At 46.4% G+C, this 15,828-nt stretch overlaps 1 protein-coding gene across 1 annotated transcript in view; it reads left to right on the top strand.

Annotated features, from left to right (window-relative positions):
- Positions 1-15,828, top strand: part of SETD3 (SET domain containing 3, actin N3(tau)-histidine methyltransferase) — a 77,856-nt gene that overhangs the window by 8,688 nt on the left and 53,340 nt on the right. Inside the window, exons 2-6 of the mRNA XM_045775450.2 lie at positions 6,228-6,337; positions 8,135-8,227; positions 11,100-11,248; positions 13,301-13,373; positions 13,674-13,930. Coding sequence (XP_045631406.2) covers positions 6,235-6,337; positions 8,135-8,227; positions 11,100-11,248; positions 13,301-13,373; positions 13,674-13,930 — 675 coding nt within the window. The 5' untranslated portion in view covers positions 6,228-6,234. The remainder of the gene's footprint in view (positions 1-6,227; positions 6,338-8,134; positions 8,228-11,099; positions 11,249-13,300; positions 13,374-13,673; positions 13,931-15,828) is intronic.

Below are 15,828 nucleotides of genomic sequence, written 5' to 3'. Positions count from 1 at the left end.
ATATCGAAAAGCTTTTCTAGTGATAAACTGTGGACTCTCAAAAGAAACTGTCTTTTAATTTTAAGGGTAAATTCTGTATATTTCATGTACACATAAAAATTTACGTTATATTTTTAAGAGTCATCTTAGTTTTTTAGCAGAAGTAGATAAATATTTTGTAAATATTGCATTTTGACTACTGTTTGATTCATTGGTGGGAGAAAATACGGAAATGGTTCTTTGACACAAAATCTTACTACTGTGATGGGAGATAAACCTTACCCACGAGTAACACTGATGTATCCAAATATGATATGCAGAGATTTTCTTTCATTGAACAAGTATCTGACCTTCATCTGTATCCATAGGTAGACCTGTGGGTAATTTAGAGATGGAAGCTTTGGTTATTTTCTGCCATGAGACAGTGGGCAAAGTAGGCCCATCAGTAACGTAGATGGTGGTGGGTGGGCCCCTGCAGGCTGTGGAGCTGGGCTTCTGCAGTGCAGGGAGGGTGACCATCGGCGAGGTGGGGTCGTAGCCAAAACAAAAACACATGTGTTCACTCTGGGGTAAGGCATGTAGGCCTCAGTGACGGAGGAAAGAGTGAGGGTCAGGGAATGACAGCCAGGCCAGGGGCTGAGGGAGGGCAGTGTGTGGGGAGCTGGTGGACCATGACAGAGCCTGATAGTCTGTGGGGTAAAAAGAAGTAAATATGTATACTTCCAGGTATCCTTTCGTTAAAGTGTGTCCTACAGAAACTGGAAGAATTGGTGCCAAACCATATGTAATCTAGAGATAAATGTATGTTACAACCATCGATGTGCAAGTTCAGAAGATTGGCTACTGGGCTGTAGAACTGGGTACAGAGAGCCCTACCCTTTGGAATCCTGAGTTCATTCAGACTGAAGGCTGGGTGATGAGCCCATGGCTACCTCTGATTCAGTGCACAGGGGCCCGAGCGTGTGGGGACTCCTGGGCAAAGCAATTCCAGGGCAGCTGGGGAGCTTTCCAGGAAGGGGTCAGTGCAAACCCGTTTCTGGGAGGACAGATTAAGACCTGGCCTGGACCTATGATCCTGTACCCGAGGGAGGTACATTCACTGGGGACAAGGACAGACAACCCCCTCATTTAATTAAGACGAAGTGAATTAACATCTATATGTAAGATTCTTACTGCCTCCCCCAAGCAAGCTGCTTTCTCTCCAGTAGGGTCTATATCCCTGTGGGAGGGAAACAGTTCAAAGAGAGTTGCAAAAGACTGAATCTCAAGGTAAGGCAAGACTTTAGCGTCTACTAATCACCTTGAACTTGGCTTGTTCTTACTGACTTTCACAGGAGTCTAGAAATTCCTCAAGGACATTGGGGATGTTTTGGCTGAGTCTTTAAGTTTGTGAAACATTTTGTCAGGAGAAGACAAAGCGGGTGGTGGAGGATAGCTTCTTTCCAGAAAATGGGGAGGATGAGCAGATCCCTGCAGTGTGTGGCATAAAGGGGTAATGGGTAGAGTGAAGGCAGGTGGGTAAAGTGGGGTGGGGCATGAAGGACCTCAAGGGCTGTGCTGGGGAGGTGGGACCACCCTGTGAGCTGTGCAAAGACCTTGTGTTGAGCAAAAGAAGCCTACATGTTCATGACATGAAGTTCAGGAACAGACCAAACTAAGCAATGGTACTGGAGTCAACACGACTGTCCCTTGCTGGGGATGGCTGTGACTGGGAAGGCGCCCAGGAGGCTCTGTGAGTACTGGCACCTTACTGGGAGTGCTGCCTGAGCACTTTATACCTCCATTTATAAAGGCTAACTGTCCTCTCGTGGTGGGGAAGGAGATTGGAGGGGGGAAAATGAAGCCAGAAGGATGGAAGGAACTGGAGGGGAGGGTCTTAACTGGCTGTGGCCTAAGTGACCGGTTCTATAAACATAGGCAACCCCCCCCCCGCCCCCGCCTTTGAAGGTTATGCTCCATGTACCTACTCTCCAAGGTGCTAGTTGACAGATACGTTTGGAAATTTGGCCTGGGTTGTATTTCTATGCCTATTACTCATTTCTAAAAGCCAGCGGTTTTCTGACTTAAGGGAAAGAAATCCTGAGTTTTTAGTTTTCAACGGTAGAGTATTACTGCCAAAGGAATCTGTTGTGTTTCCAAATCATTGTGACCAGATCTTTAATGGCTTCTCACTTGTGACAGGAATTAGACATTTCCTTAATGTTCTAAGGAGGTAGAAACTTGGGTAGGATCTTCAGCAATGCAGATTTTGACTGAAGAGCTGCCCAAAGGAGGGAATGCTTTTCCCTGGGAGCTCATGAGCACCCTATTCAGAGAGCCTGCTGTGTGCTGGGTTCTGGCTGGAAGTTGGGGCACAAATAGAAATAGGACAGGGTGCCTCAAGGAGCCTGTTATCCAGGAGGAAAGCCAGTGTGTGAGCAAGTCTTGCAGTGCGGTGAGATCCAGTGGTACAAGAAGTGGTACAGAGGAGGGCATCTTACAGCTAGGAGGATCAGGAAGACGTGATACCCGGGCAGGGCTTTTAGAGAAAGCAGGCTACTGAACAAGTGACTCAAGTAGTGCAGGTAAGGGGTGGGGTGGGGGAGATAGAGGGACAGGGCACAGAGGCACGAGACGGCACCTGTATGAGGGACTGGGCGCTGTTGGTGGTGGTGGAGCCCAAAGTGCTGGGCCAGGGATGGCGGCGTGCGGCAGGTTTAAGTGGTAGCGATGGGCTTGGCCACAGAGACCTGCAAGGGACTAGTGTTCACAGTGTAAGCGCGAGATGAATTCAGGAGGCAGGCAGGAGCAGGTGGCGGGCAGTTGGCCACATCCAGGGGTGTGGGCACTTGGCAGGGTGTTGTTGGGTGTCACGTCTGGAAGACATTTTAGCCCTCCTGTCCCCTGCAGTGCCCTGTGCTTTTGCTCTGCATTTAAACAGAGGAAATGGGGCAGTGGCCAAACTTTAGAGTCACGCAGAGCTGAGTTTCAATTCTAGCTTCACTTGTTACCTGATGTATGACCTTGGACAAAGCTGAAGGACTTCGCCTTCCTGAGAATGCCATCTGAAAGATGAAGATATGATTGGGGGCGCCTGGGTGGCTCAGTCGGTTCAGCATCCGACTCTTGATTTGACACAGATCATGATCTCAGGGTCATGGGACCAAACCCCACATCAGGCTCTGCACTCAGGGCAGAGTCTGCTTGCGGAGTCTCTCCCTCTGCCCCTCCCCCAACTCATTCTTGCATGCCACTCTCTCTCTTTCTCTCTCCAATAAATAAATAAATCTTAAAAAAAAGAAAAAGATGAGGCTATGATTTACTGATAGAGGGTCTAGGAAGATCAAATGAGGAGATGTATGTTAGCCCAGCACCTGGCAGAGTGTAAGTACCATGTGCATACAGGCTCACTGTTGCTGTTTTAATTAATGATCATTATCTCAAGACAGGTATCTACGTGCTGGGAGTGATGGCAGTCCGGGAATCCCTGCAGGAAGACCTGGGGGAGATAGGGGACTGCGGACAGAGTGCAGAAGCCTGTTTGGTAGTGGGTCCCCACACTGTGGGCGCCGGCGCGGGAGAGCATGGCTGTCTCGGGCTCACTTGCCCCAGGCCTGCTAGGAGGGGGGAGAGTCCTGGGGCGCCTCATCAAAGTGATGTTTTCAAGTTGTTTGGAGCCTGATACGCAAAAGGCTTGCAGGCAGGGCTGAAGGGAGAGGCCAAGCAGGCCCATCGCTGACAGTGGCCGGTTTCTGTGGTTCTTCCTGCAGAGCTGTATTTGGAAGTGCGATTCAAGTCCTTTCCAAGGGGGGGATCTGGGGATGGATAAAATAGAGGAAGGGGATTAAAAGATACAAGCTTCCAGTTATAAAATAAGTGACAGAGATGTAACATACAGCATAGGAAATATAGTTAATAATACTGTAACAACTTGGCGAGGTGACAGATGGCAGGTCGATTTGTAGTGAACACTTTGCAGTGTATACAAATGTTGAATCACTATGTTGCACACCTGAAACTAATACAATATTGTATGTCAACTACTCTTTCAGAGAAAGAAAGAAAGAAAGAATACAAAAAAATCACCACCCTAGAAAAAGTCTTTCTTTCTAAACTTATGGGTAGTTTTTGTTATTTTGGGGTCAGGGTCAGTGGTTCTCTGCAGAGAGCCTAAGATGCAGAGAAGAGCAGCCGGCGCTCCCGGGAGGCACTGAGGCTCTGCCTTCACTCTTGGCCACGAGCATGTGGGGAGCGTTAGTCTCCTTTAAGAGGCTAGTCCTTCAGTTCAGGAAAAGCTGCTTAAGCTCTTCATCCTTCTGCCCCCATCCCCGTTTATTTATTTATTTTTTCTGCTTTTGATCCTCAAAGCAGCTAATTCCTTGCTGCAAACGTTGTAGATGTTCTTACCTGTTCCCTTTGATTTCAGGATGACATACACTGTGTATCGCTCACTGTTTTAGAAGGCTTATTAGATACGGAGTTCCATGTTCTGTTCCACACCTTAGAGACAGAAGGACCCTACCCTGGCCCTTCGAGGTAGGCGGCTTTCTGTTCTGTTAGCACAAGGGCAGTATTCGCATGCCTTCCGCTCCAATGCAGTCAGGGATCAGCGATACAGTGGAAGAGTAGGGCTTTCAAAGCTTTTATCCCATCCCTCATCTCCACCCAACAAGAGCCATTTCCTTTTGCAGAAATAAATGGGTCAGAGTACACTTTCTGGTTCCCCTTTGAGGTTACGTTTAGCTTGTCAGGGCTCCATGGAGAGGCATCGCGGTGTGGTTATTCATCAGCGTGGGGACTGCCGCCGTCGCTTCTTGGCCGAGCGCTGTCCATCTTGCCGGGCTGTCGTCCTCAGGCGCTTCTCTCTGGAGGAGGAACGCTCGGGCCAGACTCCTCGGGCAGCGCGTGTAGCCCTCCTTCAGGGGGCAGACTCGCCGGGCGACATCTCGACCTCTCCAGCCAGGCACGTTTCCTCCTGGGGCTCCCCCTGGGGCTCCCTCGTGCCTCCCCCATTCCTGTCCTTGCCTGGGACTCGCCCTCCCCTTTCTTCACACATCCCGACCCCTTACTTTCCTCAAGGCGCGTCTTGAGACTCACCGTGCTGAAGCGTGTTCAGATGAGTGTCGTCTCGCAGAGCCCGGGGCTGGCATGCTGTTGGTGTATTTATGTCCCGCTGCCTCACCTCCTTGTGGAATGTTGTGGTCACTTCTCCCATGGGAGAGGGTCCAAGGCTCCTGGGTGGTCCAGGTGCCACTGTGGGAGGTGCTGGGAGACCTCGTCCCGGTGTAGGATCTGCCATCACCTTCCCGTGAGACCCCGGGCAAGGCACCTTGCGCTCTCCAGTGAAACAGCCCCGCGGAGTGCGAGTAGCTCTCCGAAGCGTCTGTGAGCCTCCACATTCTTCAGCATTTGTCCTGAGAGCCTAGTGTGCTGCTTGTTGCACAGTTGCTTTGATTGGGAAATGATTCTTCCGAAGCAAAGTGGGGAGAGAAGATCGAGTTTTTTGCGCCCATATGGCAGTTTGTGATACACGTGTGTATACGCAATCTTTATCTGTGTGGTGTCATGGAATAAACATTTTAGTATACACAGTAGAGTCTGTGCAACTCGACAAAATTCCAGAGTAAGATTTGCCTCTACTGTAGTTTTTGTAGGTGAAAAGGAAGGCACTTTTCTTCCAGAGACTACAAAGCGATTTTTTTTTCATTTGAGAGCCTCCAAATATTAATATTTGGTACACATTTCTTTTTCTGGAAGGAAAGTTCAGAATATGGCACACTTGAGGTAAGATGTTGGTATCTCGATAATGCTAAGTGAAATAAGTCAAGCAGAGAAAGACAGCTATCATATGATTTCTCTCATCTATGGAACATAAGAACTAGGATGATCAGTAGGGGAAGAAAGGGATAAAGAAAGGGGGGGTAATCAGAAGGGGGAATGAAACATGAGAGACTATGGACTATGAGAAACAAACTGAGGACTTCAGAGGGGAGGGGGGTGGGGGAATGGGATAGACCGGTGATGGGTAGTAAGGAGGGCACGTATTGCATGGTGCACTGGGTGTTATACACAACTAATGAATCATCGAGCCTTACATCGGAAACCAGGGATGTACTGTATGGTGACTAACATAATATAATAAAAAATCATTAAAAAAAAAAAAAAGATGTTGGTATCTCGAGGCTAAGCCACTGCTGTGCCACATTTTATTATGTGACTTGATTCTTCGGAAATGTAATGCTTTTTGTCTTTCTCTCTCTTCTCTATAGTCAGAAAATGGGTAAGAAGAGTCGAGTGAAAACGCAAAAATCAGGCACTGGTGCTACAGCAAGCGTGTCGCCGAAGGAGACCTTGAACCTGACTAGTGAGCTGTTGCAGAGTAAGTTCAGCCCTGGGCTTCCCGCCCTCCCTCGGGGCAGTGCGGCTTCACTCCTTTACATCCTTGGGCTGCACAGGACGGTGTCCAGCATGGTGAGGCAGGAAGTGAAACAGGCTTGAGTTCAAATCCCAGCTTGCTAGCCACGTGACCTGAGCAAGTGTCAGAACTTCTCTGACCCGCCGTCTCCCCCTTCTCTAAAGCTGGGGATATTGGTACCGAATAGCGATTCACGAGGGCCAGATGAAGCAGTGAATCCCCCAGAACATGGGCTTCCCTGGGCTCCAGTGGGCAGGGATCTACTCGACTACCTCAGACAAATCGTGCGACCGCTCTGCGTCTCGGTGTTTACAGCAGTGCACACAGACCGTCTCGGGAGGGTAAGGGTCGCGTGAGCTGTGGCGTGTAAAGGTGCGCCGCGGCCGTCAGGCCCCAGGTGAGCACGGCAGGCCTCTCAGAAGCAGACCTTTGGAACTCTGCCCCCTTGTTAGAATGGCTCCCCTTTAGTTTTAGTGTTTCAGAGTCTTCCAATTTCTTGGTTCAAGGAAATTAAATATCTATGAAGTGCCTGTACTTGGATTAATAAGTTAGTATAAATTGGTAACTTCTTTTCTTAATTGTGAATTTGAATTGGTGCTGGGTAGTTTTCAAACTTAGCTGGGGTCACTCTACTAACTACGACATTGTCTTGTTTTCTTTGCCCCTTATGTTCAGATTATGTGACAGGCTAAACCTGAAATAAAAATTTAGCTTTCTCTCCCTGCCAGGAGCAGGCAGCAATCGAGTCAGGGTCACGTCCCTCCCCAAGGGCTCCTGTGGACCCGATTGGCCCTCAGAGCAGTGTGGGCCCCCCATAGAGCACTGAGGTACTGACCACTTACCACCTCTCTCCCCGACTACACTGCGGGCAGCTTGAGGACAGGCTCTGTCTTCTTGTCTTGCAGGGCCTCAGTCAGTATTTGTTGGTGGAAGAATGACTGGTTAGCCTTAATAGTTATGAGTCAGCCCATGCGTTATGACTTGTTAGTGTTAATTATTTACCACATGCTCTCTTTCCCTCCAAGAACAAAGGTGGCCGTGGGAAGAATGCTCTCTCTTTAAACTCATACAGTTGTTTAAAAAGGAAAGAGCTTGCTGATAGGCCGGGTGCCCAGGTCGCAGCCTTCCAGAACCTCGGGCACCAGTCTCGAGTGCTGGTCTTTTGCTTCTGGCCTACAGCAGAGCTTCAGTTTCCTTTTTAGCAGTGACTGTGCCATCTCTTTTTGTGACTCCCCCAGAGTGCTTAATATAGAGCCTTACACATGGATGTGAAATGTTTGTTGAGTAATTGTCCTTATGTCCAATTTAACTGGTTCCTTTAGAGAGCCATTGTTCTAGGATTTAACTAGAAAGAAACGTTGACTTTTAAGATTAACTTTTTTTTTTTAATCCATCTAGAAGAGTTTTCAGGGAAATGTTTTGCATTTTTAGCCTAGCTTTTTAAATTTTCCCGTGTTCAAGTATATGCTGAGGAAAACTTTTCTGAGCAGCAAGAGTAAGATAGTTGCAAACTCAGTGCTCACGCTTAGGTATGGGGGAGGGGTCCCAGTTTAATAAGTAGCGTGTGGATGGGTTTGGAGGGTTTATATGCTTTGAAAAGTATGCCTGGTTCATACTTCCCATGTTTATCATCACGGCTGTGGTGTCTTTGTCCTTTGAAAGTAAACCAGCAGCAACAAAACCCCAGTCCTCTTTTCGCTGAAGACTAGCTGGTTAAGTTGAAAGCAAGCGTGTTTGAGTGCCGTGGCTTTTGTGTTACAGAATGCAGTAGTCCTGCACCTGGCCCAGGAAAGGAATGGGAAGAGTATGTGCAGATCCGGTCTCTAGTCGAGAAAATACGCAAAAAACAAAAAGGTACGTTTTCTAGAACAATAATCTTATTTTAATTAAATCCTTTAAAGACTTGGCGCAAGTCAGAAATGTTTTGAGGTTGGGAAGGTCTCGGTGTCATTGCTGCCTGTGGAAGGTCACAGTGGAAGGGGCTCGGAGTTTGGGAGAGTTGTACTGGGAAGCTATCCCAGGATCTCTCCCATTTCTGAGGTGCTGCTACCTGCTCTGGAAGGGGTAAGAACGTTGAGCCATAGGGGAAAAGTGTATCTAGGGGCTAAAGTGACACAACTTTTGGGGCTCCTGGGTGGCTCAGTGAGTGAAGCATCTGCCTTCAGGTCAGGTCATGATCTCGGGGTCCTGGGATCGAGCCCCACATCGGGCTCCCTGCTCAGCAGGAAGTCTGCTTCTCTCTCTCCCTCTGCCCTTCCCCACCACTCCTCTCTCTCAAATAAATAAAATCTTTAAAAATAAACAAAAATTACACAACTTTTATTTATTTATTTTTGACAAAATATACATTAGATCTGTTTTTCCACATTGTGTTTCCTTGAGGGTTTGAGGTCAGTACATGATGTCATGAGTGGTCAACACACAAACGTACACTAATAGATGAATGTCTTCACAAGATTTACGATGAACTCAAGCCTGTCTTGGTTAAATAAGAGATGTAGTTCTGTTTCCGAAGCTGTGTTTTTACAGGGTGTATTCAGTAGGCGTCTTAATGATTCTCAGCCAGGCTGGCGACGGGGCCAAGTGTCAGCTTGAAAAAGCCTATTCAGTAAACCTATTGTTTTTGTTCTGTAAAGCACAAAAAATAAAGATTGGTGTGCAGGGCCACATGGAAGGTGGAAGGAGAAAACATAATAAGGAGCCTGCGTTTAAAAGGGTGAGAAGAACCTTCCTAGGCTCCATTTTTATTTATTCTGTGAAAGTGAGTCAGAAGAGGGTTTGTTTTTTTATTTGCTCACTGAGGTTTCATTGCTGTCCCGTGTACTTCTACAAACATGCAGTCTTTAGCTTAGATGGTCTCGACCCCCAAACGGCGACAGGTTCCTTTATAATGTGTTTCTTTGCTCTAAATGGTAGACTGTGCTAATGGCTCACCAGATGTATAGCGAACAGTTCGTATGTCCTGAGTGTCTGTTGTTAGCAGAGACCGCTAACTACAACTCACACTAAGGTTAGAGCATTCCTGAGTTTTCAGCAAAGAGTGACTTCTGTCTCAGAATGTCCCTACCGAAATCAGCTTTCTGCATAGGCAGTGTGGCCCAGCCCTGTGCCCAGCCGTCTTGCTGCACAGATCCAGGTGACTCCTGGTGGTGTTCTGTTGGCGTGGCCACAGGCACCTGGGCTGGGCTCCATACCCTGCTCCTCTTGTTTGTGAAGTTCCTGTTCCTCTCCTTTTATTCGTCAAATAAATCTTGGTTTTTCTTCTGCATGGCTTTTCATCTCCTTGAGTATTGCAGACATGCCGAAAAGTCCAAAAAATAACACAATGCCTAAGAATCTCCTACCCGGACTGAGTCAGTTCCTCCGGTCAAGTTCTCCCGCCTTCCCACCTGCTGGTCTGTTCCCCATCCTGCCCTCCATCCTTTGTTTTGTTTTCATTATTTGTTTTTAAGAAATAAATATTGCAGTTGTAGCTGAAGTGTCACGCTTCTCTCCCAGTCCCTTTTCCCCGCTTGGGAGTTTGTCTTGACTGAGAATGTTTTTCTACTTCACGTACAACCCCACAAAAATATATTGGAGCCAGTGGTATTTTAAAAATTTGTATGAATGGTATCAGAGCACTTGAATTTTTGAAGATTTATGTATTATTTGAGAGGGAGAGCATGCGCGTGTGAGGCGAGGAGGGGCCAAGGGAGAGGGAGAGAGAATCTCCAGCAGACTCCCTGCTGAACTCGGAGCCCAAAATGAGGTTCCATCTCAGGACCCCGAGATCATGACCTGAGCCAAAACCAAGAGTCAGACGCTTAACTGGCTGAGCCACCTGGGCGCCCCAGAGCACCTGAATTTTTAAAAATATGGTGTTGTATTGTTTTATTTGTAGGTACATATGATCCAACTCATTCAAACTGTTCAACAGAATTCGGTTGCAGAGCTGTCCAGTTTTGTGCTCTTAGAATCAAGCCTGTGGTGCCCATCCTTACACATGCCCCCTGTGCATGTGCCAGTTGCTGATTGCTGTTTTCCTGGGAATTTTGTTAAGCAAAGCTGCCTGTGAGACACGGCACGCTGACTTAACGGGGGAGCTGCTGTTAAGTGTGAGGTGGTGGAGCCCTCCCCTTTCTACCGCATCCCTTCACAGAGCCCAGCAGTCAGTAGTCCTACCTCCTGGGCTCAGCAAACACTTCTCCGCAACCGCCGGGGGTTTAGGATTGTAATTTGCCTTTCTGCCACTAGTTAGGATACGCGCTGTGACTGTTTGGTGATTCGTTTTGTTGTTGTTGTTGTTTTTCTTTCCTTGTGTTTTCGCCTTTTGCCTGTGGGTTACATAGAAGTGTTCTGTTTAATTTCAGAATATTTGGGAATTTTCAAGATTTTTTCTTTTGTTGATTTCTAATTTGATTATGTTGTAATGAGAGAAAATTTTATGATTTCAGCCCATTCCAACTTATTTAAACACTTTTTAAACCAATTTATTTTTTAAGCTTTTCTTTTTAAGATTTTTTTAAAAATTAAAGCTTAACTGCCACACAATATCGTATTAGTTTCAGGTGTACAATTACATACATTGCAAAACGGTCAGCCCCGTAAGTCTCGTTACTTGGTGATGAGTTTTGATTTCAAGATTGGAGCGTTACCACTATTTCCAGTGTATATTTTTCAGTTTCTAAGAGCAAAAAGAATGATACGGGTCCTAAATGTAGCTCTTGTTTTCTGACACATGAAACAGGTCTGTCCGTTACTTTTGATGGAAAAAGAGAAGATTACTTCCCTGACCTAATGAAGTGGGCCTCTGAAAATGGAGCCTCTGTTGAGGGTTTTGAAATGGTCAACTTCAAAGAAGAGGGCTTTGGTTTGAGAGCGACGAGAGACATCAAGGTGAGTTTTGATCATTTGGTCCGGGGTCCTCAGCGTGTTTGGATTGTGCTGCGGAGCGGGCATGGGACTTGGAGACAGGTGTCTGGGCTGATTCTGACCTCGTAGGCAAATAGGCAGTGTGCTCTCAGCGCTCCGCTTCCTGCTGCGGGGTCCCCAGGCTGACCAGGGGCCTGGAAGAGCCTTACCCGTGTTCTAGGCAGCCCCTTCCGGTCTGTCCTCCCTGGGAGCCGTGCTGCTAACCAGTGACCTGGGGCAAGTTGGTTCATGTTTCAGAGCCTCTGTTAACGAGACCACAGAACATGCCTCAAAGGATTCTGAGACTTCAAGAGAAGGATGTGGACTCAGGAGGTTAGGAGGGGGAGCACACAGGCCCTGTGACAGAGTGTATGTGGAGGTGGGTGGCTTGGGGAGGAGGATGGGCCATGTCCAGGGTACTTACTGGTTTTCTGGGGGGGGCGGTAACTGAGTGGTTGGCAGTGCCACCTACTGACACTGTGCCCCCAGAGCTGAAAGGGAAAGAAGAAGAGCAGTATTTGTCTGCTAAGGGACAAATGCGTTTCCTCTGCTCTGGGTCTTTCCTTCCAGATGAGGGGAGCAGCAGCACCCTGACATTCCCAGCCTCTCTCTGCCCCTCACTTGTGCCTCTCTTAGAGAGGAAACATAACTTATTTTGTTCGACGATTTGGGGAGAAGGACCTGGTCTTGGCCCGTGTCTTGGTGGGAGCCGGTTGCCAATATGCATCCCTTGTGCTCGCTCCACTGTGTGTGCTTTACAGGGCAGGCCACACGTGGGGAGGCCCGTGGGGCTCCGGTTCTGCCTGTAACTAGGTGGGGGAGTCTGTCTAATTCTGGGATTCAGTAGGTGATATTTTGGGTGACCATCTGTTGTAGTCTTGTGTCTCTCTCAGTGGGTTCAGAACTTGGATGGAGGAAATGAGTGTTATTTATTCGGGCCCCCTCAAACCTCAGGCAAGGTTTTTGGTCAAGTTGTAGTTAACTTTTCATTGATATGTTGATAAACCATATACCAGTGTATTAGATACCTGTTAAATGTCTAGTATGTGAATAGTACCTTGGTCATTATTATGCCAGCCTTCCAAAAAAACCGAGGTCTCTTCCTTCATGACGTTAAAATATAGTAGGGGAAGAGACACACATAAACAGAATCCAAATGGTAGACATCGGCAGAAGGCAAGAGTAACCGGGATGTCACATGTTCTTCTCGTGTTATCAGAGAAGCATCATTCGTGTGGATGCTGCCCCAGATGTCTTAGTTGTGGTCTGTCTGCACCGTGTGCATTTCTTAAGCTTTATTGAGGTATAATTGATAAACAGAAACTGCATATTCCGTGTGGTCATAGTGATGCGTTGGACGTGCGCCCACACCGTGATACCGTCACCACAATCAGGGCAGGGTGCTGCTCTGCGTGTTTTAAGCAGTATAGGTGCATATACAGCACATACCAAAAAGACACCTGCATACTGGGAAAAAAGGAGACAATATTTTGGGGGAAAAAACTCAGTAAACCAAAACATGTCCTAGGGACTTGTGCTTTTGCTGGTAACCATTGTGCCTTAAAGACAAACATGTTGAGGAAGGAATGTCCCTTGGCTTCGGAAATACAACAGCAAGAGCAGTCCACATCGACACGTTCAAGTTTTTGTTGGAGATAGAAATTTTGTTTTGTTTTGCTTTTTGAACTTAAAAACATAAGTGCAGCAAAGAATTAACAGTTTTGTGCTCCACTCCAAATGGCTATGTTTGCTTCGGATTAAAATTGAAAGTCCCATTTTTAAAATCTGTTTTCCCAATGTATATGGTTAGTTTTTGTATTAGAAGTAGGATTTTAAACCCTGCTTCTACTTATCTAAGTATACCACAAATATTTACGTTTAAAAATACATTTGATCGTTAGAAATGAAGTGCTAACATACAACCTTAAACAGTATTTCATGTGTGATTGCACGATTGGCTTTCTGACCACAGATGAAGGGGTTGAAGACTGTGACATGTTTTGATGATTATATGATTTTCTTATTTTTTCCTCCTAGGCAGAAGAATTATTTTTATGGGTTCCACGAAAATTACTAATGACTGTCGAATCTGCTAAAAATTCAGTGTTGGGTGAGAATAATTTCTGACTGTTCAAGGCAAAGTGCAAATGATAAAAATAAGAAATTTTATTTTGTGGCACTAAGGACCATATCTGGATGTTTTCTCAAACTAGTGAGATGTTCCGCCAAAGTCACATTGTTTTGTATGCTTGTAATCTGACATAGTAGGACAATGTCAGAAGAAAGGTGCATGTTACTTTGCATATTACAAAACTTTCCAATTATTTCTGTAACTTTAATATATATTTTGAATGAATGCTTTTTAAGGCGCTTTTTGGAACTTATGCTGTTAACTTCTGGGTTAATTCAGGACCTTTATATTCTCAAGACCGGATTCTTCAAGCTATGGGAAATATCACACTGGCCTTTCACCTGCTGTGTGAGCGAGCCGACCCTAACTCTTTCTGGCAGCCCTACATTCAGACCCTCCCCAGCGAATATGACACTCCTCTCTACTTTGAGGAGGACGAAGTTCGGGACCTCCAGTCCACACAAGCCATCCATGACGTCTTCAGCCAATACAAGAACACGGCTCGGCAGTACGCCTACTTCTATAAAGTCATCCAGGTGAGTGGCTGGGCACTGTTCAAATGTACGTTTAACAGAGTGTGGAAGAAAGGGGAATCGATGGCGTGAATGTCCCACTTCACATTTTATTACACATACTTAACCATCGTGCTTTTTAAGGTAAAAGGCATTCTAATTCTAGTTCACTGTCTGTTTTTGTACAGAAATATCCCCGAAGTATGGTTTGAATGTATCTGACTTCATCAGCGGCCCGTGTTAATATAAGCAGCCCTTGTTCCTAAGTTAGGGAAGTGTGAGCTTTTCTGAGAAGGAAAGATTACAATAGAACTTTAGAAGCTACAAAATCTTTCTAATGCAAAAAGGTGCTCTGTGTATAAATTTTCCGAGAAAGTGAAAGGCCCTTTCTGGGTTCTTCATCTATATATTGACATGTATTCTACTAAATCATAGTGACAGTTAATTTACTAACATAGAGTGCTGAGTTCTTTGTGTCTTTCAGAATGTGCTGTGTATTATATTAATTCTAACTAGTTTCAAGTGAAAGTGTCCTATAAAAACTTCGTCAGGTTGTGAATGTTTGAATCACTCCTGGTTACTCCTTTCTGTGTTTTGGCAGTTCAGCTGGCATTATCTTCCTTTCCGGTCGAACCACAGTGAGATGAGTCAGAGTCAGTGTCATGGTTCCCTCCAGAGCTGAGACTGGGGAGTGTCTGTGCCCTCGACTCTCCCTTTTCTCAATTGTTCAAGAATTAACTCCAGGGCTGCTGTCCCCGATATGTGGCAGTGGGGATGCCGCTAAACTTCCTGCGATGTACAGGACAGCCCCCAAACGGAATTTTCCAACCCAAAATGTCAGTAGTGCTAAGGTTGAGAACTCTTGCTTTGTGGTTATATATAGAACAAAGGGTCTCAGGTACTGACATGATGTCAGAGATCACCATCATTCCTGACTGGTTGGATGCCTAGGGCCCGACTGAGCAGCAAGAACTCAGGCTTCGTAGTGAGATGAACCCGAGTTGAAACCCAGATTCCATATCTCACTTGCTACTTAAATATAATTTGGAATTATTTGGAACTACAGTTGACCCTTGAACAACACGGGTTTAAGTGGTATGGGTCCACTCATACACAGTCATTTTCAATAAGTATGGTGTAATGTTGTAAATGTATTTACTCTTATGATTCCCTTGATAACATTTTCTTTTCTCTCTCTTTATTGTGAGAATACAGAATATAATGGGTGTAATACCCATAAATTGTTTACATTATCAGTAGGACTTCTGGTCAACAGTAGGCTATTGGTAGTTCAGTTTTTGGGGATTCGAAAGTTTTATGTAGATTTTTGACTGGGTGGGGTCAGCACCGCATCCCCTGCATTATTTGGGGGTTAGCTGTAGGTGCTTTACCCCTCTGATTGGTTTCCTCACCTGTAGGATAAAAACATGCCCCATATTTCAGTGAACTGTCGTCAGCCCAGCTTGGGCTGTTTATCAGAGCACCTAGTGCGGTACTGGGCCTCTGTGTCTGTGGCCATTAGGTGTGCAGTTTCCTCCGGGAAACACGAGGGACATCTCTACTGAAGCCACTTCAACGGGGGTGATGTGGTCATGGAGGCGGTGGGCTCCAGAGCTGGCCTGCCAGGGTCCGAATCCTCGTAGCACCCTGAGAGCTGTGCCATTTGGGGCATGTCTCTGTGCCTTCTGTTTCCTTATCTGTAAATTGGGATCATACAGCGCCCGACTCCAAGGTTGCGGAGTGGACCAAATGAGTTGACATCGGTGTGGCCCTTGATGACAGCAGTGTTTGCCGTAGGAGCTCTCGATTCGGGTTACTGCTCTGTGTCTTGTTCCTTCAGGCCATGTCACTCAGTTGTTTTAGTTTTTTATTGTTCTACGTGGCTTCTCCCCCCTGTGCCTGCAGGGACTTACATTAGTGTG

Source organism: Ursus americanus, chromosome 26, assembly GCF_024610735.1.
Source record: "Ursus americanus isolate L20-20 chromosome 26, mUrsAme1.1.p, whole genome shotgun sequence".
NCBI lineage: Eukaryota > Metazoa > Chordata > Mammalia > Carnivora > Ursidae > Ursus > Ursus americanus.
The sequence above is the reverse complement of the archived record's forward strand: the minus strand, read 5'-3'. Positions and strand labels throughout refer to the sequence as shown.